General features: G+C 44.4%; 1 protein-coding gene across 6 annotated transcripts in view; it reads right to left on the bottom strand.

Moving 5' to 3' along the window:
* Mylk (myosin light chain kinase) overlaps nt 1-24,457 on the bottom strand; it is a 177,885-nt gene extending 153,428 nt beyond the window's left edge. For all 6 annotated transcript variants that reach the window (XM_035444589.1, XM_035444593.1, XM_035444592.1 and 3 more), the window contains exon 1: nt 24,293-24,457. In XM_035444589.1, coding sequence (XP_035300480.1) covers nt 24,293-24,457 — 165 coding nt within the window. The remainder of the gene's footprint in view (nt 1-24,292) is intronic.
* Nucleotides 24,458-24,686: the final 229 nt, after the last annotated feature.

The raw sequence follows: 24,686 nt of genomic DNA on the forward strand, positions 1-24,686 counted from the left end.
CCTTGTTGGGACAACGACAATCACTTCAACTTCATTTTTCTTTTCTATGAAATTAACAGAGTGATGCTGACCTTACAAGGCCTTCTTAATAGTTGGGAAATGTCTATCAACACATTTGCTGAGACTCAATGGTTCTATTTGGGAGATTCCCCTTGGATGATTCTCAATGTCCAAGATAATGGGTGCTGTTTATTTGCACTTAATTAAAATATCAAATATTAGGAATCTGTCAGCTGGGTGTGGTGGTACACACCTGTAATTCCATCACCAGGGAGCTAAGGCAGCAGGACTGTGAATTCACAGCCAGCGTGAGCTACTTAATGAGCACCCAACTCAAAAGTGAAAACAAAGAAACATAGTACATTGAAAATAATATGGAACATCAGAAAGCAAATATTACATTATTAAAAATTGGGGCTTGAGAAACGGCTCAGCAGTTAAGAGCACTGGATGCTCTTCCAAAAGAAGCAGATTCAATCTCCAGAAACCACAGGGTGGCTCACAACTGTCTGTACTGCTAGTCCCAGGGGATTTGATGCCTTCTGGCATTAGAGTGCACTACATGCATGTGATATACAGGTAAAACACTCCTTTCCCACACATAAAATAAAAATAAAGAGTTTTTTTAATGTAATGAAGAATTGAAAGGAATGTAAATATCATTTAAGTAGTAACTAAAAATACAGCATTTACAGCTATAGCTATTTAATATCTATAATTCAACTTTTATTAAAAATGCTGTTGGGGCTGAAAAGGCTGCTCAGCAGTGCTCAGAGCACTGGCTGATCTTGCAGAGGATCCAGGCTTGGTTCCCTACCACCCACATGGTGGCTCACAAGCATCTGTAACTCCAGTTAGAGGGTATCCGATGCCTTCTTCTGGCCTCCAAGGTCACCAAGCATACACATGGTCCACAGATATAGACGCAGGCAAAACATCCATGCACATAAAATAATAATGAGAATAAAATAAAGTGCTGTCATTTCTGGGTAGATTGATTGTTTTCTATAAATTCTATATTTAAAAAAAACTATGATAAACATTTTACCTTTATGATTGTTTGCCAAATAAATTAAAAAATGTAACATACTGGAAGTCAAATTATGCACACTGAGGAAAACATTTTTAGAGAGTAAATTAAAACAGAGATTTCTGATGACTACATGGCCCCTCAGAAAAACAAAGGGAGCAGTACATTGTGCTTGTCATTAGGAAATTCAGCTGAGATGGGCATGGCTGGTGACCAGCTGGACTAAACTAAATGAGGTTCAGCGTGGCAGCTCCTCAAAGCCCAGGCGGAAGGGCCTCTGCAGAGGGGTGTGTGGCTTCATAAGGGACAATGTGAGTGCTGGGATTTGGCCATGTCCACATTCTCTAGATGGTACCCAGCAGGACAGCTGAGAAGACTTAACAGGATGTTCCACCCATCAATCAGGCATTGGAGAGATGGCCCAACACCTGCTCAGAGTCCACTTGTAGTTAACTGGACCTGCATGGGCTCAAGGAGAGGTTAACTCCAACCCCTGTGAGAAGTACTCATGGCCTAGATCCTCTTGGGTTCTGAGTTAGAGCCTGAAATTGAGAAGAGCCACCATGCAGTCCCAGCCCAAGTTGCCAGGCCCCTTGGCAGAGCCCTAGCTGAGCTCTGTCGGCCAAGCGAGACAGCTCTGGGGCATGGAGAGCAGAGGGAGGCTGGACGCCAGCCTCCCCAGCTGTTTCCAATAAGGCTCCACTCCTGCGGTTGCTGGCAGATCCCTGGAAAGAGCTGCACCAACCTCACATAATGTTTTCCATCAAACCCACAATTAAGTAATATTCTCTTAGCTCATGAACTGCACAAGAAACGTTTTTCCTGTCACTTCTCAGTTCTCCTCAGGAACCTCCTGAGCAGCAGCAGGTCAGGCTGGGGTTACAGGCTTTGGCAGGTCAGGGGAGAATGCAGCACAGGCCTCTAGGGACCTGGGGGCTGGTCTTCCTCCTGCCATGCAAAGATGGAGGGCTGGGAGGTCCCACGGAAGTCACACTGCACATAGCATTTCACTTCCTCTCCACCAGCCCTGTCAGTCAGTGCTAATTTTATAGGTAAAGAAAATACCTATAGCACTCTCAAAGAAGTCGAGCAATTTGTACCAGGTGCCCCAATTCAGGCTTATTTCACCACAGCCCACCTCTATTTAAGGGAGTCAAACAGAAATGCAGGCAAGAAAGTTTAAAGTATCAGCAAGCAAGGCCAAGACTTCCTAGTCTATTGGCAAGGTCTGTCACCAGTGCTCCCCAGGGCTTATGCTTTGAGACTATTGCTAAACACCACACCCTTACTTTGTAATTGAATCAATTAATAACTCCTAGAAAGGCGTAGGACAGATGCCATCTTCTCTGAGAGCTCTTCGAAATGCTTCTCATCCCAAACTTTTATTTTACATTTTATCATATTTTATACCCTGACCAAAGAACACCAAGTCTGGTTCACTGACTAGTATTTTCCCAATCAGGAAACAAAGGCCCACAGGCCTATGCAGCACTAGTCCCTTCTACTGTGCTAGACACTGGCGATGAAGAGATGATCCAGGACTAGTTTCCACTGCCCAGGAATGTCAGCTCTAATAGGGTACAGGGAAGAAGATTCACAGTGGTAAATCCTAGAAAGCAAGCTCAGGTTCAGTGAAGGCATAGCCAGGCACATCCTTTTCAGTACAATCAAGTTGTATTAATACAAGCAAGGATGGAGTCTTAGGACTTCACACCTCTTAGGACCTCTTTCAGTATAGCTTTTAGTTCACAGAAGGGACTGGGTTCCAAGAGGCCCTGTGGGTACCCAACTATAGATGTTCCAGTTATTTTAAGAAAATGCTTTATAACATAAAGGGGGCTGGAGATGTATGTAGCTCAGGGGCAGAGTTCTTATTTATTTAATGTATGTGTGCCTACATGCATATATGTGCATGCAGGAGCCCTCAGAGATTAAAAGAAGGTGCCAGACCCCTTTGAACTAGAGTTGTGAGCTGTCATGTGGGTGGTGGGGAACCAAGCAAGAGCAGTGAGTGCTCTAAACTGCTGAGCTATCTCTACAGTCCCAGTGGCAGAATTCTTGCTTAGTATGTGTGAGCCCCCTGGGTTCAATACAAACAAATAAATAAATAAAATGTCAGGAAAGCATCTGTAGCATATGTATAATATCTAAGACAACATGAATGCTATGTAAATAGTCGTTACACAATTGTTTAGAGAATAAGGACAAGAAAAACAACCTGGGGGGCTGGAGAGACAGGCAGTTAAGAGTGTGCACTGCTCTTGCAGAGGACCAGAATTCAGTTCCAGGCACCCTCTGCAGGAGGCTCACAACCACCTCTAACTCCAGCTCCAGAGGACTGATATCTCTGACCTCTGCAGGTACCTGCAGTCATCTGTACTTAACTACCCCAGCACACATAATTATAATTTCTAAAATAAATCTTAAAAAAGAAAAAAGTCTGTACGAACCCATGCCATTTTCTTCCACATATTTTCAATTTGCAGCTGGTTGAATCCACAGATGCAGAACTCAGAGATACAGAGGACCAACTATACTTGTCACACACCTCTTTCAGGCAGCACAGCAGGTGTGAGACTAGCCTTGGGAAACTCCCACATTGTTCCAGGGGATGGTGCACACCGTGAGAGCTCCTATCTGGAGCCCAAAGAGGAAAAGTGACAATACACTCTGGGTAGGGCTATGATTGCAATGGAAGGATTTAAGTCAACAAAAATGTGGATCAGGGCCATGTTGTGCAGGAAAGGAAGGAGAAAAAGAGCAACAATGACCTGACCCTGTGTCAGTAAGATGGCTCAGGAGGTAAAAATGCTTGCTGTCAAAGCCTGACAACCTGAGGTCAAGACCGAGAACCTACATGATGGAAGGAGAAAACCAACAAACTGTCCTCTGACCTTCACTTCAGCATGGCCTTCACCTCTCGTAAACAAACAAATGTAATTTTTTTTAAAAGGAAGTCTATCAGCAGGGCAAAGTCAATGAACTTTTAGAAGAATACTCTGCTCTCCTACTGGATCTTGCGCCATCATTCTCTCCTGACCCCCAGCCTGGAGTTTTCATTTCTTATCATGTATCAGGTCCCATGTGGGCACTTAAGTGTCCCCACTCTGGGCTATATGGAGCTGTCTGAACATCAGAGTGAAGGAAGAGATCTGCCTGTAGTGCTCACTGCCTCTCTGTCCCCCTGCCACCACTACAGACCTCACTCTGGGGGTCCCTACCTCTGATCATGCAACTTCTGGGAAGCAGGCTCCACCAGACCTTGTCTGTCATAGTGGTCGACTAAGCTGGAGCAGAGATGCAGAATGATGTCTAGAGGATTCTAACTCAGAAGCAGCTTGGCAGAAACAGAGAAGCAGCGGCTTATGCATGCAGGCCGAGAGAAGCTTGTGGAGAGAGATGCTTGATCACCTCAGAGACCAGGGAGCTGGAGGACCCTAAAACTGGTACCACTTTTCATCCCTTTCTGACAGCAACATAAACTGAAGAGTAGCTCTTAGGAAAGTACTTGAGATGGAAATCTTTTCTCCTATTAACCTCTCTATCACCAACTAATCAATCCCTAGGAGATTATATTAAATATGAAATTAAAAGCTTCATATATAAAGATGTATGTGCAAATTCAATTTAAAAGAGGAAATATAGAAACCACCTAAATAACTGCAGCAGGGGGGTGGGGGTGGGGACGGGATGATTCACCATTTAACAGAATTTAACCATTGATGTCACATGGCAGCTCTCTAGAAAATGACTGGCACCTTGGGTGAAAAACAGGACACCTAGCAGTATGAGTGACTTTACTTGTAACAAAAGGCTACTAAGCACATGCTCTATTACACACACTTCAAGGACACTTCATCAAGACAGAGGCAGTGTCACTTCCTCTTTATAGACAGGAAACCGACTTCAAGAGTAATCAAGCAAATTACGCAAGGTCACAGTTGGTGGAAGATAGAGTTCAAGTAAAAATGAAGTCTGACTCTCAGCCACAGCCATCTAAAGTAGACCTGGCTCAGAGAAGAAATACAAGGCAGAACTATCAAGCAAACAGTGACGGTAGGTGCATGCCTCGCAGACCCAGACGCAGCCTCAGCCTTCCTTTTACTCTTGCTCTTCTAGTTGTCTCCTTAACCAGTAGCATGTCTACTCTAACACTTTCTTGAAGAGAGACCATCAGAGGAGTGCTGTGGGCAGTCCAGAAATCCAACTCCTGTCTCCACAGGAGTTCCCAATTATGTAAGGCTTCCCTTGTCATGTTTTTAGATACTTGTGGCCAGTGGTTATCCAAAACATGGTAAACAGCAAAGTCTAGAGATAAACAAGCTGCAAGTTTAGACAGTTTTGTTGTAGAGCATTGCTATGATTCTGCTATTGTATCATCAGTTTATTGTGGCAGATCTTCCACTGTGTCTAATTTACAAATTAAACTCTGTCATATATATGTAGGAGGAGACAAACAGTATCTAGAGGGTTTGGTACAATCTGTGGTTTCGGGTGGTTTTGGAATGGTCTCCATATGTAGATAAAGGGTCTACTGTAGGGCAATGTCTCTCCACCTTATTAGACAGTTGCTGTGCACACATCTGCTACAGTACCAACCTTCTAGCCATACAGTGAGGTAGGGGTGATTACTCCCATCATACCCATGAGGCATACAGAACACAAGCAGGAGAAATCCCAGCCCAGACGTGCCTGTGAAGCCTGCACCCTTGCTATTCTCTCCACTACAGAGGTACTTAGTTTCCTGCCTTGGTGCTTAATGGCAGGCTTTGCAAAGCACTTGTTTATAAACACACGGTGGACCTCTCCAGTGTTTCAGGGATGAGGGTAAAAGTTAGGACTCCAGTATATCAGACTGTGATTTGGTAACTCTGATAGCTAAGTTTAACTTGATCTCTTCCTCAGGGAGCAGTGGTCCACCTAAAACCACAAATATACTGTTTTGTTTACATATACATATACATACACACACACACACACACATATATACATATATATATATACATATATATATATATATATATATATATATATATATATGCTTTTGCCAGGTATTTTGTCATAGCAATGACAAAAGCAACTAAGAACAGTATCCTATCTTGTTGGTCCATTCAGCTGACACCCACATATCACTACACCTTATTGTTCTTCCCATCTCAGGCCCCAGTAAATGCTCTCACTGGTTCCAATGTCCAAACTGTCAGCAGAAAGAAACTGGTCGTAGCTGGTTCTTAACTGGTTCTTATCTAGACTCACCATTCTTATTGTTTCCTGGACTCTTGGTCTCCCATTCTCTGCTCCAACAATCTAAACTTTCTACACCAGCCACTCTCAGAGAGGAACATCTTAGAAAGGAATGGAAATCCACCATGTTTGCAAATGATATGATGACTATAAGCCATGGGGTAAAGCAGGGGACAGGGTGCCCTCCACTTGCTTTCTCTGAGAGGTAGCTGGGACACCTCCATGGGGATTCAGCCTGGACCCACAACCTTCCTGGCATATGGATGGCCCCTTGACTCTCATGTCCCTACCCTAGGGTACCTTACTCAGTTGCTATTCTTAGAGACTTCCTCTGTCACCCTCTCCTGCCCACATTCTCTAGAGAGCCACTGGACCATACATCTTTGTCCATGCACCTAGTCATCATCTCCTCAGGAGATGTCAAACCCACACTGCAAGTCCCCACGTTCACCAAGTCAGGCAGTAATGCCTCTATAGGGATAAAAATTAGTTCTAAGTGGGGCCAAAAAAAAACCCACCTTACTCTAGCAGCCCGTCTCTGTCTCTGTCTCTCTCTCTGTCTCTGTCTCTGTCTCTGTCTCTGTCTCTCTCTGTCTCTCTCTCTCTCTCTCTCTCTCTCTCTCTCTGTCTCTCTCTCTCTCTCTCTCCTATTGTGGAGCTCTGAAGGGGGATGATAATGAAGGAAAAAAGGGTTGAGAATTACTAGTCTATGAGTTGACCATCCACAGCTATCACAGGACCCTTTCTCATACACTATCATCAGACATATCATTCTCAAAGGTAAAGCTGGGCAAGACATTGAAGTTCTACCACCTACTCTAAGTCACCCATCTGCTACAGGACCTCCTGTGGATGGCTGACACCTATAGTGTGATGCTGACTTCCAGACCTGAATGGCTCACGGAGTCACCTGTGCTCACATGGTCTTTCCTTGGCTGGTCTGAAATGCTCAGTGGATTCTGAAAGACCCCACTTTGAGAAACATCTCTAAAATCTCTCCAGAATAATGACTCACGTGTTAAGGTCTCTAGAATTCATTTTAAACTCCAGAGAAAGAGGTGGACCTTTATTACAAAAGAGCTCTGCATCATACAATTCACTATGTTCAGGGTTTCTTGTATGAGTGGGAGACTGGCTGGAGCCAAACTGTTCCAGAAATGCTCCACTTCCCGTGTTCTGTGCATAACAGGGGCAAGTGTCCTCATCCTCCAGCCCCAAAGCGATCCACTTGTCAAGCATTTTTCTGTCACTGAGCAACCTAGTTGTGTGGATCACAGGCTGGGGCACCAATCTAATAGTGCCCCACTTCCCTTCCCCGCTGGTGGATAATGCAAGCCCTGTGTGACAGGCTGTGGAAAGTATGTACAGGTGCCTGGCTCCCCTCAGCCTAATGCCTTTTAAATCGGGATCCAGATTTGATTTGATTTTCCTTGCCTTCCTGGCTCCAACTCTTCCAGGCTCATTTTTTTACCCCTCTGTCAGACTTCCCTGGGCTTGGTGGCCAAGTGCTTCACACTTCACAGGCATGCCTTCTTCCTAGGATTAGGATGCTGTGCCGGCCATGTGACTCCATCTCTTAGCTGGTCCCACCCTGCCTTACCAACCTGAACTGCCCCCAAGATCTTACTAAGGTTTTGTGCCTGGGACTTGCATCTTGTAGAAGAGTTGCCTGAGGGCTCATCATGTCCCTGAATGAAAGAAGAAAATGTGGATCAATTCCTGACCTCACCATCACATCCGGGTGTCAGGGCACAGGTACCTATTTTCTATCACATTCCCCAACTACCTTTGACCTCAAAGATTCTTTAGCAGAGGCAGGAAACAGAGCTGACCTGATGAACCACCAGAGGCGGCACCTTCTCAGCCAGCATCCGTGCGTGTGTGTGTGTGTGTGTGTGTGTGTGTGTGTGTGTGTGTGTGTGTGTGTTTCGGAATGCATATGGGTGGCGGCTGTTCCTTGCATGGAAGGACAGCACTGTGGTTCTGCCATTTTTTTTTATTACAGGAGTAGCAAATGTCATCCTACAGCTAGTATTTACTGAAATAAAGCCACTTATAAATGACCCATGCCAGCCAGCCTTCTGTGTGCCACAGCTGTCATGAAGTACTGTGGAGGAAAATGGGGGCATCAATCTGGACAGCATGTTAAGAGAACCAGTAAGCCTCGACTCCAATATCTGGTTCATGCTTTATTCTTTTGTTTTTTAATTTTATGTGCATTGGTGTTTTGCCATGCGTGTTGGATCCCCTGGAACTGGAGTTACAGACAGTTGTGAGCTGCCATGTGGGACCTCTGGAAGAGCAGTCAGTGCTCTGAACCACTGAGCCACCTCTCCAGCCTCCCTCATACTGCATTCTTATGACTATGGAATATTAATACAGGAAGGGGCATGGGAGTCATCTGGTTTGACCTCCTTATTTTATAGAGAAACTAATGCCTAGGAGTCAGAACATGCAGAAACCAAATCCCAGGCACCTGGCCACCAGCCCAGCCCTCCTTCCAGGTTCTGCCCATGGTCTAAGTGAAACAAACCCTTATGATAACCAACAAGCTACTGGGCAAAGTCATTGAAAAGATAGCATTTGTGCATCCCAGACAGATGAAGTGCCCTAATGAATTAAAGCTCATTCTCGCTTAAGAATAGCCTATCCAAAGCTCACCATGCCAGGTATTGTAGTACATGTCTGTAATATCAGCACTTAGAAGTTCAAGGCCAGGGCTGGAGAGATGGCTCAGCGATTAAAGGCTAGGCTCACAACCAAAAATATAAGAAGTTCAAGACCAGCCCTGGCTACATGAGACCCTGTCTAAAAACAAAACAACAAAACACATACAAATAATGAAGCCTACTGTTAGGGTTGGAATCAGAAAGGACCCCACAGACGTATTCCTAATTTGTAGTGCTTTTTTGAAGGCTGTGGAGCCTCCAGGAAGTGAGGCGTGGCTTGCAGAAGTAAGTTACTAGGGGCAGATGTTGCACATTATACCCTCCCCTGGTTCCCACCTCTTTCTTCAATTCCTGATCTGCTGCCACTCCACCCTGCCGCCATGGCTAAGCTGCTCCGTCCTGCCTTCCCCACTGTAATGGATAGAAAAGCCTTTCCTCCCTTAAGGTTTTTGGTTAGGTATTTTGGTCACAGTAACCTAAAAGTGGCAAGAACGTAAAACAGTTGGTCACATCATGTGCACAGTCAGGAGAATAAAGAAATGAATGTACACATGCACACTTCCTTTCTTGCTTTCTCTCAGCTTGATTTTTACACTCATACACTCTACACTCATGTGGTTCAGGATACCACACCTACCTCTCCCCCCCACACAAACATACTGTATAGGGAATGGTGTTGCCCGAAGTGGTCTGAGTCTTCCAATTAACTTAACTGAGACAACCCACACAGACATGCCTACAGGCCAAACCAATGTAGACAACCCCTCATTTAGACTTTCTTCTCAGGTGATTATAGGTTGTGTCTGGTTGATAATCAAATCATCTCAGATGGCCATAGATCTTTGGGACTTGGGGAAGACATTTAAATTCCAAGATTATGGGGCTATTTGGAAGGTTGTAGAGCCTTTAGAGGTGGGGCATGGCTGGTAAAAGTAGATTATTGGAGTCGGGTCTTTGAAGATTATAAATATCTCTGGTTCTGGACTGGCATTTTTCCTGGTCACCACCATGTGAACAGCTGTTGCATGCTCCCACTGCCATGGACTGAGTCACTCTGTTCTGCCTCCTCTGGTATCATAAACCAGACCTCAAAAGACCTCTTCTTTTCTTAAATTGTTCTCCCAGGTATTTTGGTCACAGTAATACAAAGTAATAACACCTACCAGGATTAGGAATCCATCTAAGAGGCTGTGGAGAACCCAATGATGAATAAAGACTAGCTCACAAAGGTGTCTCGTTCTAGTGACAAGTTCCCAAAGAAGCAGAACTTGAAACCAAAAGCATAATATATAAGAAAATCCCAGGGCAGTCTACAGCTACATTGACCGGAAGAATAGAACAATTGGGAGAGAGAGGATTTGGAAGAGGCCAGGCAGCACAGACTTGAAAGGCAGAATCCAAGTAAAAAAGCATAAGAGAAGTCTAAGAGGCAAAGTCCAGGAAATGACCAGAAAGTGTGAATTATGGCATAGGCCTAGGTGACAGGACAATGGGAAGAGGGCTGGTTCAGGTGTTACAAGTAGTTGAGGGTTCTTTTCCTTAGGTAAGAATTGAAAATATGTATCATCTTTAATGTTGGCAGCTTACACCCTAATGCTTTGGGGCTGGGCTTACAAACCCAGGAACTGATATGATGGCTCTAGGCTCTGCTAACTAAAGTCTTATACCTCTAAACCAGACACATGTAGTTCTGAGTACTCAGACCAGATTATTGCTCTTGCTTTGAATGTAGGCAGTCCAGCATCTCGTGTTACAGCTCCGAGCTTCTGGTGTTGGGAGTCCCATAGCTCTTAGCATTTTAGAACTGTCGTTGGAACTCTTACAGTGACCAGAATAGTCCCAGATCTCCAAAGTCCCCACTTTTGATTCTTCAGAGTCCTCTACTCCATAGTCTCATCTCTCCACCATTGCTTCCCCTCTCAGCACTTCCACAGTCCCTATCAGCTCAGATCTCAGTTTCTCCTCCTGAATGCTCTCTTAAACACCCCAGCCACCTTCCTGTTGTTGTCATGACTGGCGGTGTTTATCTGTTCTCTGTGTAGCCAGCCCACCCCACCCTATCTGTGGTAGACTAAAATAGGCCAAAGACCATTGGGAGAGGCATTTGGTGCTACTGTTTTGACACTGGGAGCAAGAGCTGGATGCCTGAAGAAATTTCTTAGCCTGACCCCAAAAAGGGACATGAAATGTGATTATATAGTTCTAGTTCTATAGTCTGGAAAGGAGTTTGGCATTATGGGAGTGTTTTTAGTTCCACCAGTCACAGTCTTGCTCATGTATGGTTTCTAGATCTACCAACCACTAGGCTCAAATACACACCAATTACTAGCACTGCATAAGCACCAATCAATCTTTGTGTTGTTACTGGGAAGGTGTTCTTTCCTGTCTAAGAATAGCTTCGAGATGGGTGAGGTCATCTAGAGCAGACAGAGGCTTGCAGCCACCAAAGTGATGTCCTTCGGAGCTGGTGCAAGTCGTTTAGAACAATCATGACTGAAGTAAGACTGGAGCAGAAAGTGCGGCTCTGGAAGAAACCATGGTTGCAGTGTTTTTAACAGCTGGAGAAATGTTTCCCTGAGGAACCCATGAAGTATCCAAAGCAGACAGATTGCTGTGAACAGCCTGGACAGAAGGGAAGAGTTGGCTGAGAGCTCCTACACTAGGTAACCAGGCACAAGGGAAGGGTCTGACAACTGTCCCCTAACATACTAGCTTAAAGTGGGTGCTTATAATAAAACCTTACATCATGAGTATGGGGAGATGGCTCAGGGGTTAAAAGCACTAGTTGCTCTTGCAGAGAACCTGAATTTGGTCCCCAGAAGCCACACAGAAGCTCACAATCATCTGTAACTCCAGTTCTAAGGGATCTGACACCACCATCTGATCTCTGGGCAGCAGGCACACATGAAGTGGACGTACTTAAATGTGGGCAAAGCACTAATATGCAAAGTAAAGAAATATATAAGCATCATTAGCATTCTTAACAATACCTAAGAGTGCTTAATCCTTAGGCAAATACCATTAGGAAAGGTTGAGTCCATATGATCTGCATAGTGGAGAAAGCTGCTATGAAACTTGATCACAAAACTACAAAAGGGTTCTGTTGTGAAAGGCAACACTCAAAGATGTGCACTAGAAAAAACATCATGGGAGATAAGCCCAGAAAGGCCAGGCAGCTAGCATTTGGAAGAAAAGGCACTAAGTCTTCAGCACCACCACTCACAGGTGGGTAGGAAGTGATTAATACTGGTCTCACTCTTCTCTGAGTCCTCCTGCAGAGCACTGTGCTCTTGGAGTCCTTGGCACTCCCTGGGTGTTTTACCTGATTTAATACTGCTTTGTGTTTCCCCAGAGTGCTGGGAAATGGGAGAAAGATAAGTAGCCCTTGTTGATCTCAGTCTGGAAGGGCTTCATACACTATTCAATGCTATACAAATAAGATCTGATCAGAATAAACTGTAAAGGAAATTGGCACTGAGATTAAAAACAACCCAAATGATATAATAGAATGCTAAAGGGAAACAACTGTCAAGAATATTTGACCCAACTCCCAAGGTGATGTACAGAATGCAAATACAGCCGTATTCACAAATGGCAGTCCTGACCTTCTCAAATTTTTCTGGTTCTAAACAAGTTAATTGTCCAGCTCATGAGAAAGTGCTCAGTAAACATTAGTTGAGTGAATCAGACCCAAACACTCAAAATCTACCTGCAATAAATACAAGGCATTAATGAGGCAAGAGACTAACATTTAGAAAGCCTGTAGGCTTAACAAAAATAATTTCTCCATACTGGGGAACAACCAGGAGCTAATGGTGGAACAGACTTTCCAAAATTAGACAGCCATGTCTATTTACAGTGCTGGAGGGTCCAGTCTAGGGTTCTGGAAGTGCATTTAAGCACTGCACTCCTATGCTGCATTCCATCCTTCAAAGAGAGACACAGAAAGACTAGGTGTGGTGTAGGGGAAGCTGTAGCCACGCCTTCTTAGGGGCTGGCTACAGGAGTACCTGAGGGCTTGTGAGGGCGTGGTCAGAGTGAGTAGGGGGACTAGTCTGTACAGCAAGAAGCAAAAAGAGAACGAAACCGAAAACGCAGTCCCCCTACTCACTCTGACCACGCCCTCACAAGCCCTCAGGTACTCCTGTTGCCAGCCCCTAAGAAGGCGTGGCTACAGCTTCCCCTACAGTGTGGTACACATTCCCGTAACCCCAGCACTCAGGAGGCTGAGGCAGGAGGATAGTGACTTCAAGGCCATGCTGGACTACATGGAAAGTTCTAGATCAGCTAGAACTATATAGGGAGCTCATATCTGGATAACAATAATGATATAGAAGTCAGACATGTGAATATCACATACTATAAAATATGCCATAGAATTTCAGCTCTTATAGGGCCTTGGAGTCAGGTTAACCATAGTTGTTTAAGAAGGAACCTGGGGAGCTGGGAGGTGGTAATGCCGATAGGGGGAGTGGTGCACGCCTTTAATCCCAGCACTTGGAAGGCAGAGGCAGGCGATCTCTGTGAGTTCCAGGTCAGCCTGGTCTACAAAGCTACACAGAGAAACTCTGTCTCAAAAAAAGAAAAAAGAAAGAAAAGGAACCTGGGAAATAGGAGATACAATGATTTCACAAAAAGTTATAGGGCAACTCCACAGTAGGCACAAGTCCCATTTTTCCGAATGGTACTCACCTAATTAAGTTCTAAATTGTCTCAAACATGGAAAACAAAGAATACAATGTGATAGTAGACCTGGAAAAGGCTTCAGAGAAGAACAAGTTATTTTGTTACCAAAACTGAACACCGAGGCCATGTTTGTTTGCTGTTTCCCTCTCTTTGGAAACTCAACTTATATGTGTTGCTTTTGTTTTTTGCTTTTACAGAAGTAGTATCTCTGTAGTTAACTTTGAAGGTGGAAGAATGTTACACATGATTAAGAGATCCTCGACACAAAGAGTTCTAAGAAATGAGTCAAACGAACCAGGTACTAGCCCAGGCCCACTGACTAGCAACAACTCAGTCCTCCACTCCTTAACCTTGTGGCCACCTGCAGTGTAATAGCGTAAGACCACCTCAGTCTGAACTCTCCACCTCCAACTGCTCATTCTGCCACTCTGCTTTGTTTATATTTCCAGGCAAAGAGACAAGTTAATTGGAAACAGTTAAGTCAATAGGCACGTAAGAGCCTCCTTAGCATAGCCATGTCCATTTCAATTGTGCCAGTCCTGTCTTCTCTGATTGGGAAGCTGTCACTGAGCAATTTTAAAAACATAACAATAGGAGAATGTCCAACCACAACAAATCCCACTTACAAGGCTCCAAAGCTGCTACTAATTGCATATAATAAGCACATTGGTGTTTCCATGAGACTGAGATCAGTCTATGCAACCACATCCTCGTCTCTACTTTCTCTCCATTTTATGCTATTCTCACACATTACCATGTATGGATGTAGCGCTCCAAAATGCCAAGCAGGTGACACATTATGTAATACCTGTCATACTGGTGCATTTATTTAATGATCTCTTTTTGGGTACAGGCTGGTTCCATTTCTGCTATTTTAAACAGTGTTCTGATCATCTCCAACCTGGCTATTTTCCCCACTTTTCCATTAAGAGTTAAGTTACAGTGTCAAAATGGAATTCTTGGTAGAGTTTTATTGCTCCTATAACATTCTTCTAGTCTGAATCCCAGAAGGCTGAGCCAATCCTCAGTACTTCCAACAAAGGAAGCACCCCGCCTCCTCACTATTTCCGCACTGGGCTTTGAGAACTTGATTTTTGCTAGTTTTTCAGGTATACAACACTTGAAAGGCATTTAAATTTCTGTATGTTTAATTGCCAGCAGTGTTGTGTAATGCATTTTAATGCAGTTACATGTTTTTCCATGTTCAAATGCTGTCTGTGATATTTTCAGTGTAAACTTTGGCTTTGATCGTTTATCTGACAGGATCTGGACACTGAACTCAGATTGCTGGAACAAATATTTTTACAAGCATTTTATTATGCTTTAAAAATTTACAGACATAATTTTATCTACTGTGAACAGAAACTCCAGCAATGAGAACATAGGAAAAGGTAAACGTTGACGAAAAGATGTTTTCCCCCTCTTAATCTTTCCCCTTCCTGCAAAAGATTCACTTCCCAAGCAGAGCCTTCAAAATCATCTTTCTATTCCTTTATCATTAACTTCATAATCAATACTAATATTCTCTGGATGTGATGATTAGTGTTATCATTAGCTAAATGGAATCTAAAATCATGCAAGAGATAGGCTTCAGGGAGCTACTGTGGGGGATCGATGTGGGAAGTTCTGCCTATTGTGGGGGTAGACAACATTCTCTGGCGAGGGTTCTGGATTATATTTGTGGGGAAACAGAACTGAACACCAACATTCACTGCTCTCTGCTTCCTGACTGTGGATATGATGGGACCATCTGCTTTAAGTTCCTGCCACTTGATTTCCTGGCCATGTTGGACTATACACTTGTATTGTGAGCCAGGATAAACCCTCTTTTCTTTTAATTTGCTTTTGTCAGAGTATTTTACCACAGAAAAGAAACTAAGGTACTGATCAGTTCCCTTATATTTTAAAAGATACATCAAGTTATAAAAACTTACATGCATTAATGTGGTACCATATAATGTTTTAATACATCCATACATAAACTACTGTTTATACAAGTTACACAGCTACAGTTATATCTACGTTCAATAGTCATGGATCTTTTCTTTTTTATGTATATATTTATATTTATATAAAAAGAGCAATAATGGCAATATGTTATGCATCAATAGCAGCAACAGCTTTTCCAGGTTCTGTAGTCCTTTGAACAAAATTGTAGAGATATCCAGCACACTCCATTTTAAAAAAACAAAAAACAAACAAAAACAAAAAAACAAACAAACATCAACAACAAAAAAGTAAAAAACAAAATCCCAGAAGACAGCACAGTTCTGTTATGGATCATTTCTTTGCGGAGATAATCTTTAAAATTCCTTTTAGCATTGTGGAGTTCACAGTACACTAATGATATTTATGGTAATCCTACTATGCAATAGTACTCCAAAGCTCCCTGAACCCACCAGCTGTACTTTAGAACTCACCATCTAGCCCCATCTCTCCAGCCCTTCCTACTCTCCCTAGCCTCTGGCACCCACCAAGCTACTCTCCACTTCCACAGTCCCACTCAGACAGCACTTAGAGGATTTCCACTATGAAAAGTGAAATCTGTCTCTGACTCAGGTTGCCTCCCTCTTGTTTGGATTTTTCGATCTCTTATTGGGCATTTATGGCACAGTCAAAACCTCAAACGCCTACAGAGTCTGGGCAGAAAACACAGCTACAAAAAAGTGGGGATAGAGAAGACCCATCTCATGACTGTTCCTGTCAATCTTCTGCTACAATAATATGAATTTAGACAAGTAGGAGGCAGGGAATGGCAAAGTCATAACTGGCTACAGACACTGGCCTTAGTGTTGGGAGAAAACTGAAAATGGTACAGATGAGAGCAACCTGGAAAAGACATACTTAGACAGGGCAAACAGCACCTACTGAGCTGGTGTGCCCATGTAGAAATGTAGCCAGATGCTATTTGTTAAGAAAAACCCCCTAGGTTCTTAGCACCCACAATGGGCAGCTCATTAAACTTTGGTTATCTGACACATCCCATTCCAGAGAATATTTATTGCTTAACTTCCGACTGTGTCCCACTTTGCCTTTCTTCTCTTACCGTGAGCTTTCCATTCACTTTTGGCTTGCCAAAACTCCCAGACTTTACTTTCTGTGACTATAATGAACACTTCTGAGCTGTGTCTATGGGTTGATAATAATATCATATACATTTTCCTCAAACAGCTTGTGATCATCCATTATCTAATTCAGACTAAAGAACTAGTTTCCAAATGTAGGTAGCTGTGATGACCCTTCCAAAACTGAACACAGGCCCAAGCTCTTAATGGGGGATAGCTACAAGACGCATGTGGGGCAGCCTCCTGATGACCTTCACTTAAGAGACTCTGCCATGCAGCGAGCAGAGAGCATATCCAACTCTCCTCACTGCACCAAAGGAACCAGATCTTTCCTCCCTGAGAACTAGCTAACAGCTACACCAAGAGCTCTAATTTTCTCCACAAACATGTTAGGAAACTATGTTTCCTTTAATCACCAGTTCCTTGACCTCAAATATGAAGCTCTGTCTTCTGTGGCATCTTCATCCTATGTCTGCTCCTGGGAACAGTGGTGGATCCTTCAGGGAAACCCCAAGGGAACCTCAAAACCATGGATGTCCTTTTCTTCTGTACTCAGTGCAGCTCTGAGCTCACCCTCCTTTGGACCTCCATAAGTTCATTTTCATGGCATGTGGAAAAGGGAAGGAATTACTATTTGTTCAGTCTACCATGTCAACCCTAATGTGGCCACCGACTGCTGACAACTACAGTTTTTGGCAATATCTACTCTATCATCCCATTGTATTGCTTCATGGACTGTGGCATGTAGGCAGTGTTGGCTAGCCACCTGGAGCAGATGTCTGCAGGAATCTAGGGGTAGACTCATGCGGGCTGAGATAAGGCTAGCATTCCGCCTACAGAAAGAGGAGAACACTTTCTCTTCAAGAGGTGACATTATCCTTTGTACATATCGTATACCTTAAATAAATTATCAAGAATTCAATGTTTCATTTCTATTGTAAATAGAACATTTTATTTTTAAAAATACTTATTTAGTTTATTCATATGTTTGTGTACCTGGATGTGTGTCTATGCATCATGCATATGCAGCAGAGGCCAGAAGGAGGGATTTGGATCCCCTGGAAATAGAGTTACAGGCAGTCTAAGAGCTGTCTTGTGGATAATGGAAACCAAATTCTAGTGCTCTGCAAAGTAGACCTCTTAACTGCTGAGCCACCTCGCCAGCCAAGAACAGCTATTTTTAACGTGTCTTTTAGCTGGGAATCACCAATACCTAGGAGCTGAATTATTAAGAATGCCCTGGATCAGGCATGTCCAAGAGGCTTGCTGTGATGGCAGAAATACTTAATAATCTGTGCTGTTTGACACAGTAGCTATTAGCCTCACATAACCACTGAACACTTAAAACACGTGTATGGCCTAGTAAGTGTGTTTTCCTAGGATGGCCAGGGAAATTAATTTCCATTATTTAATTTTAATTAACATTAAGTAAATTAAAAAGCCACATGTGGCTAGTGGTTATCCTATTTAACAGTGCAGATCTAGAGCTGGAAGAATTCACTCTCATTAAAGAATCAAAAGATGGTAAACACTGACATGACTGGAAATGGCTAGAGCACAACTAAGTCAATGCTTTAGTACTAGGGAAATTCAGAGGGGCAAATGAGAGTGAGAAAGCCAGTGAGTACATCTACGAGGTGCATCCATGTACTAACGGGCAAAACGAATGGGAAACAGGGCTCAGGGAGAACAGCAGGTGGCAGATCAGATACATACATACATACACACTGTGTACAAAAGGATATTCAGATAGATGTTGTATTTGCATGGACCATTTCTGAGTGTCAATCTAAACTGCTGATGGTCATAACCCCTGAAAAGTAGAAAGTAAAGGTCAAGGCAGAGAACTTTCAAATTTCCTTTGAATTTTTATTTTATTATATGCATTCATTTTATTTGTGTGGGGGCCTTGGGGGTGTGTATGACAGGTCCCCTCCTTCCATCATGTGTATCCTAGGGATTGAACTCAGGTAGTTTGGCCTGGCAAGAATAATAGTTTAACACTGAAATCATTTTCTTTAATACAGTTACAGAGACGATTCCTGAATGACACATTTTAAAGACCAAAGTAGTCAAGTCATCCCTACAGTTATTATTCATGACTGATCTTAATGTGATTATGAGGAACATTCCACATCCTACAACGATGGCTCTTCTGTATTCTTAATAAACTACCTAAACATAGCACTTAAGGAAAGTGGTCTAAAGAAAGTAGAACCTAAATCAATAAAATGGGTAGGAAAAGGAAGTGCATCTTGATCCAGGCACAGTCTGGGGAAGAGCAAGAGCCCTAGGACAGGGACAGGAAGGAGTCAGGGCTACACTTAGGATGAGCTCAGGGCCACTGTGACGAGAAAGGACTGGAAGCTCAGACACAACAGCACACCGGTGCCCTCAGCGAGGCAACAATGTACTGAACATATAACCATGCAGCTGGCACTGTGTTACTCTTGAGACCCAACAACCCAGAAGAAACAGTCGCCGAGTTCAAGAATTAGATAGACCTCTGTAAGGAAAGTCAGTCTCAAATAGTGCATGGAATACAAAGTCTAGGTGCAGGAGCTCTGGGATAGCAATTCCTGGTGTCACCCAGGTGGGGATAAAAAGACTAGGATTACATGTGTGACCCCATCAGCCATGACACTTAGGACTCCTGGGGACTTCCACTGACTCCAGTGGAAGTCAGGCACAGCACTTAAATTCTTCATGTCTGACTACAGTGGCTACTTCTCAGTTGGATGGAGGCCAAAGCAGCACTCTACAGGAGGCCCACCTCAGGTAACCCAGAGGCCTGGGGAAACCTTATTCTGGCTGCACTTCTCGGGTGGTCCTAAATCATTAACTCCTCCCTTCTGTGGAACAGAAGAGCTGGGGCCTTGGTTTTGTTTGTTGATAATGTTAAGTCCCTGGGCAAAGCAGAAGAAATCTCCACTAATTTTAGTATGTTCCCTACCATTGCTCCTTTGCTACCCCACCCTGTGATAGGCAGGCCGTCCACCAATGCTGCAGCTCCCCCATGGGCCACAGAACAGCCAAAGATTCTTCAGTTGGCCCAACAAGTGGGACCTGGCTATGTTCACAAGGAAACCCAGCAAAGGCAGCAGGGCTGTCCTGGACATTAGTCCCCACCCTCCTTACACATGCAGTGGGTGCCTGTGGTGAGGAGAGCCTCCTCAGCACATGAGTGGACAAGCGTGCGCACCTCTTGGGCCCAGCAATGACAGTCATGGGAAGAGGTCCTCATTGGCCTTGAAGTGTGTTCAGGACCGTGTGGTGAAAACTGATGGCTCCTACGTGCCGTAAGGAGGAGATGGTACAGATGGATGGAAGGATGGGGCTTTCTAATGTAAGCTCAGGGCACGGTGTGGGGTGTTGTGTCTGAAGGCAGTGCAAATGGAGCATGAAGGCGAACTTTTGTGAATTTTTGCAAACCATCTCTCAAGCTTTGAGTATACGGAACCCCACCCACACACGCACACTCAAAGACGTAGCTTAGCAATTACCTAGGCCTGAGTGGACAGAAGGAGTGCCACACCTGCTCACTTATCTCCAGATGAAAGACTTTCTTCTGAATGGCCACAGCCAGGAAGGAACTCTTCTGGAATGTTTCAGTTTCGGGGCCATATTCAACTCATAATAAGGTAGCTTGTCATTGCTAGTGAATTTGGAAAGGGACCCAAAGAGTTTCTACCTGATCGCTGTGCAATCCATCATTTAAGGGACACCGTCTCTACATACACATCATTAGACCTCTATCAGTTAGGAAGACATTTTTGTAAAATATTCTGTATGGATATCACAGCTAAAGATCTTATCTTGGAAAGTCTTGAACCTTAGGATTGTCTCTTGGTTGCTAGCCCTTCACTGCCATTCTCCTGCCTCAAACCAATCCTCAGTGTGTCGACTTACTACTGTCTCATGGCTTTAAAATAGCTGCCTGAGCACCGGCATCACATCTGTATCCAAGATAGGAAGAAGGTAAGGTAGAAATAAGAACATGCACGATGTCTTTTTCCTTTTTAACATTTAATCATGAGAAAGACAGCTTTCCTTGAAGCCCCCTAGATGACTTCAGCCCAGATGTGTCATTGGGCTGAAGTGCAACAGAAGCCTCTGGAGTTTTTTCAGGCATTGGAAGAGCCAGCTAAGGGAATGGATATAGGCTATGTGTTCGCTGCTCAATGCATTTGTCACAGAGTGGGAAAGGGCTACAGGATGCAACAGACCTAACCCCATGGGAAGAAAGGCTCAAGTCTGAAGCAGCCCAGAGGGGCCTGAACCTGAGGGGACACTTGCAGCATCACTCTAAAGTCACCCTGTCTCGCTGATGAGAAGAGAGGTGTTATGGGGGGGCTGCCCAGTTCTTTTTTAAAGGAGGCATGATAGGAAAATGGGGGTGAGTGGGCAGTTGCTTTTTCAGCTTTCAAGGATAAAAACAATAAGTCCAAGTTTCAACCAACTGCTAATCACAGCCCTGGGGTTGGTGGGAAAACGCTCTTCATGGCTTGCTCACACATGTGACAGCCACTGAGTTTCAGTGAGGGCACAGCCCCTGGCCTCTCCAAAAGAAGCTGGACCCCCCACTTGGGGTGAGAGTTCTCAAGAATGAGGGAAGCCAGCATGGGTCCTTGGGCATCGGTAAGAAGACGTCCAACAGGAACTGCCAGGCAGAACTGAATAACGAGGCATAAACTCAGAGGGGTATCCTGGATTGAGCTCCTTCAAGAGCCCAGTCCCCAAAGCTGCTGTCCTACAGTATCTGTGAGGCAGACACTGGTACAGAAGCCACTGAGCATGGCTGTGTGCCTAATGAGAGGAGGGCACTGCAAGAAGGGTGCTGAGGTTCAGAGGTGGCCTTGGGGACAGCTGGCACCTCTGGCTACACCTCTGGCCAATCATGTGGGAGCCTGCATGAAGAGCTCAACTTCTCCTAACAGCAACTCCTGCTCAAAGCCATGACATACCACCATAATTTTTTTTTTTTACTTCCTCGAGGGCACAAGGACATAATGTCATTGGCTCCCCTTCAGCTTTCTTATCAACACAATCAACTTTCTCGTCCTGGGGTCATTAGAGGTGGCCCTTTCCTGATGTGAATGTCTTCATGTGTTTGTGATCACAGAACACATGTGTCAATAGAGAGCTTTGTGCCACAGCTTCTTTTGCTGCAAGTGAGCCAGAAACTATCTGAATATCTCCCTCTAACAGCCTTCTGTACGTGTTACACCCCAGCATGCTACACCAAAGTCAGGGGCAAGCTGCAAGGTGAGCCCATGGGCTGATTCGTAAGAGACATACAGACCACAAGGAATATGCAGGGTCAATTATTGGGTCATCATAAGTCAAATAAAACACTCCTAAGACAACGTTGTTTTAAGAATTCTGTAGTCAGGGCTGGAGAGATGGCTCAGTCATTAAAGGCTTGGCTCACAAGCAAAAATATAAGAATTCTGCAGTCAACACTGGTACAGTTTGGATTTGGTTTGTCCCCAAGAGGTCCACGTGATGAAAGGTTGTCCTCAAGATGACACTACTGGGAGGCAGTAGACCCTTCAGCATGTGAAGCCTTAGTGAAAGGAAATTAGGTCACTGGGGATATGCCTTTGAGGGGGTGTTAGGACCCTGACCCCTTCTGTTTCTTTGTTTCTGGGTCACACAGAGAGAAGACTTTTCTAATACATACCCTAGTATGATGTGCTGCCCTTCCTCAGGCCCAAAAGTAACGGACCAAACAACCATGGCCAAAAGCTCAAAAACTGTGAGTCAAAAGAAACCACCTTTAAAGGTTGGTTTAACTCAGTAATTTTTGTTACAGTAACAGGAAGTCAACTAACACAACTTGGTAAATGTACCAAATGATCTTGAATTGCTCAAAATGGTTAAATTTGTATTATGTGAATTTCAACTCAGCCAGAGTAGGTGCTAGGTGACTGTTTTGTGAAGGTCCCAAGCTCTCAACTCAAAGCTGTGGCTCCTTTGTGACAATGGCAGTGACAGGAGCTGGGGCTTCACTGTGCTACGAGGAAGCCGAGCCAAGGAAGGAGCTCTCTCTCAGAAGCAGTGTGGTAAGAGGGTGAGGAGCTCTGCTGACTAAGACACCTCTTAAATGGCTTTTATGTTTTGTAATGTGAATAGTTTAACATTTTATATGAACATTCACAAAGTCACACAGCTACCATCACTATCTCATTTCAGAACATTTTCACCATCTCAGGGAGAAACTGCAACAACTGGCAGCCATGCCCACTCCTCTCTCTCCCCACCTGCTGGGACTGTTCATCTTCTTTCTGTCCTCTCAGATATGCCATCCTGGACACAAAATATAAATGGAATTGTGTGGTCTTGTCCTTTCCTGCCTGGCTTCTTTCATTTGCTAGAATGTTTTCAAGGGTCACCAATGCTGTGGCACAAACAAGTACTTCCTCCCTTTCTTCCACTAGCTTTCAGGAGCTCATGCTTACAGTCACAGGGAGTCATCCCTGAACACTCAAGGTTTCTTCCTGGTATGAAGATGCGAGGAGGTGGGCAACAGAAGAGAGTCTCATGCTAGTGGAGCCCACAAGCATCCCCAACATTGCCGCCGTGGTCTACTTTAGATGCAATATATGAAATAGAGATATTAGGGCAGACACATTAGCACAGATCCTAACTAGACAGATCAGTGCCTCACATACAATTCAGAACAGCTCTGGCCTTTTTTCAACACAGAAGCCCCAGCACACTCTCTGAATGACTATGTGGCCAAACCTGCTATCTACACAAAGGTAAGGCCAATGGCATCCAAGAAACGTCCACTAGACCTCTTTCTTCCACTAGCTTTCAGGAGCTCATGCTTACAGTCACAGGGAAACATGAATTCCTCACTCTTCACTGAGTGCTAACACCAACACTTTAAGCTTCTGAGGCTGGGACCCCTGTGTTTTATCTCCAAATGAAAAAACTCATTACCTCCCCCATGTCTTTGTCACCTCCCTGTAAAGCTGATGTAATTCCTAACAGCTGACTAAAAGGCTTTCCCACTGGTTATAGCATCAGTTCTTCTTACAGAGTTTCTTCTATGCTCTCATCTTTACCTATTTAACAGGAAGCAGGCAAGGGGCTGTCATTTATACTTTCAGAAGAAGAAATGGAGGTCCCAGGAGGGCAACTGATCAAGATTCATTGGTGAAAGGTCGAAAAATGAAATGAGGATCCTATCTGTTATCCCACTACTCTGGGTGGATTAGAAGGGCAGCCGATAAAACATTCCTTCCAGAGAAGAAGTAGGAGAAAAATCAGCCCATTTTTAGGAGCCCAGATTTTGGAGCACACATTTAAGCCCAAGGTGCATTCCTCCTGACACAAGGCCATGTTTCTAGAACATATCCAGCAGCAAAATACCTCAGGATGGTCAATTCAAATGCCCCCCTCCATGGCTGCGTCTACCAACACAGACCAGAGCTCACTATAAACCAAGAAATAGAGCAAGATGGTACACATTCAATTTATGTGGAGGTCCAGAGGAAGACCAGGCCTTTTGTCATGCCAGGCTTGCTGAGTGCACATTTAATGAACACCCTACTCCCCCATCCCATCTCCCAATCAATCACACTTCTTACCCTCCCTTCGAACTTGGCGGTGGCTCCTTCTTTGATGCAGAGGTTCCGAGGGGGCAGAATGAAAGCAGGGGCCTCCGTGAGGGGCGTGGAGCTGACCCTCGAGGGATCCACACTGTGGGAGGTTCTGGACATGTGTGATGAGGCAACCAGTTTCATGTCCCCCATGGTCTACAAAAGCAAGAGGAGCGAGTCAAGTCTTAGAACATACAGCACGTTGTCTTTGTAGACACCACTTGCCCAGCCCTGTGATTTGAGCTATAAGGAGCAGGGGCCCAGTAGGTCAGCATCCACCTGGAGTGCCTCTCTGTGCCACTCCTCGACCCCAGCCCCCAGGCCATGCTTGACATCTCAGTGCCACCAAGGCTTCCATCTATCTGAGAGAGCATGGCCTGGA

Source organism: Cricetulus griseus, chromosome 4 (genome assembly GCF_003668045.3).
Source record: "Cricetulus griseus strain 17A/GY chromosome 4, alternate assembly CriGri-PICRH-1.0, whole genome shotgun sequence".
Classification (NCBI taxonomy): Eukaryota; Metazoa; Chordata; class Mammalia; order Rodentia; family Cricetidae; genus Cricetulus; species Cricetulus griseus.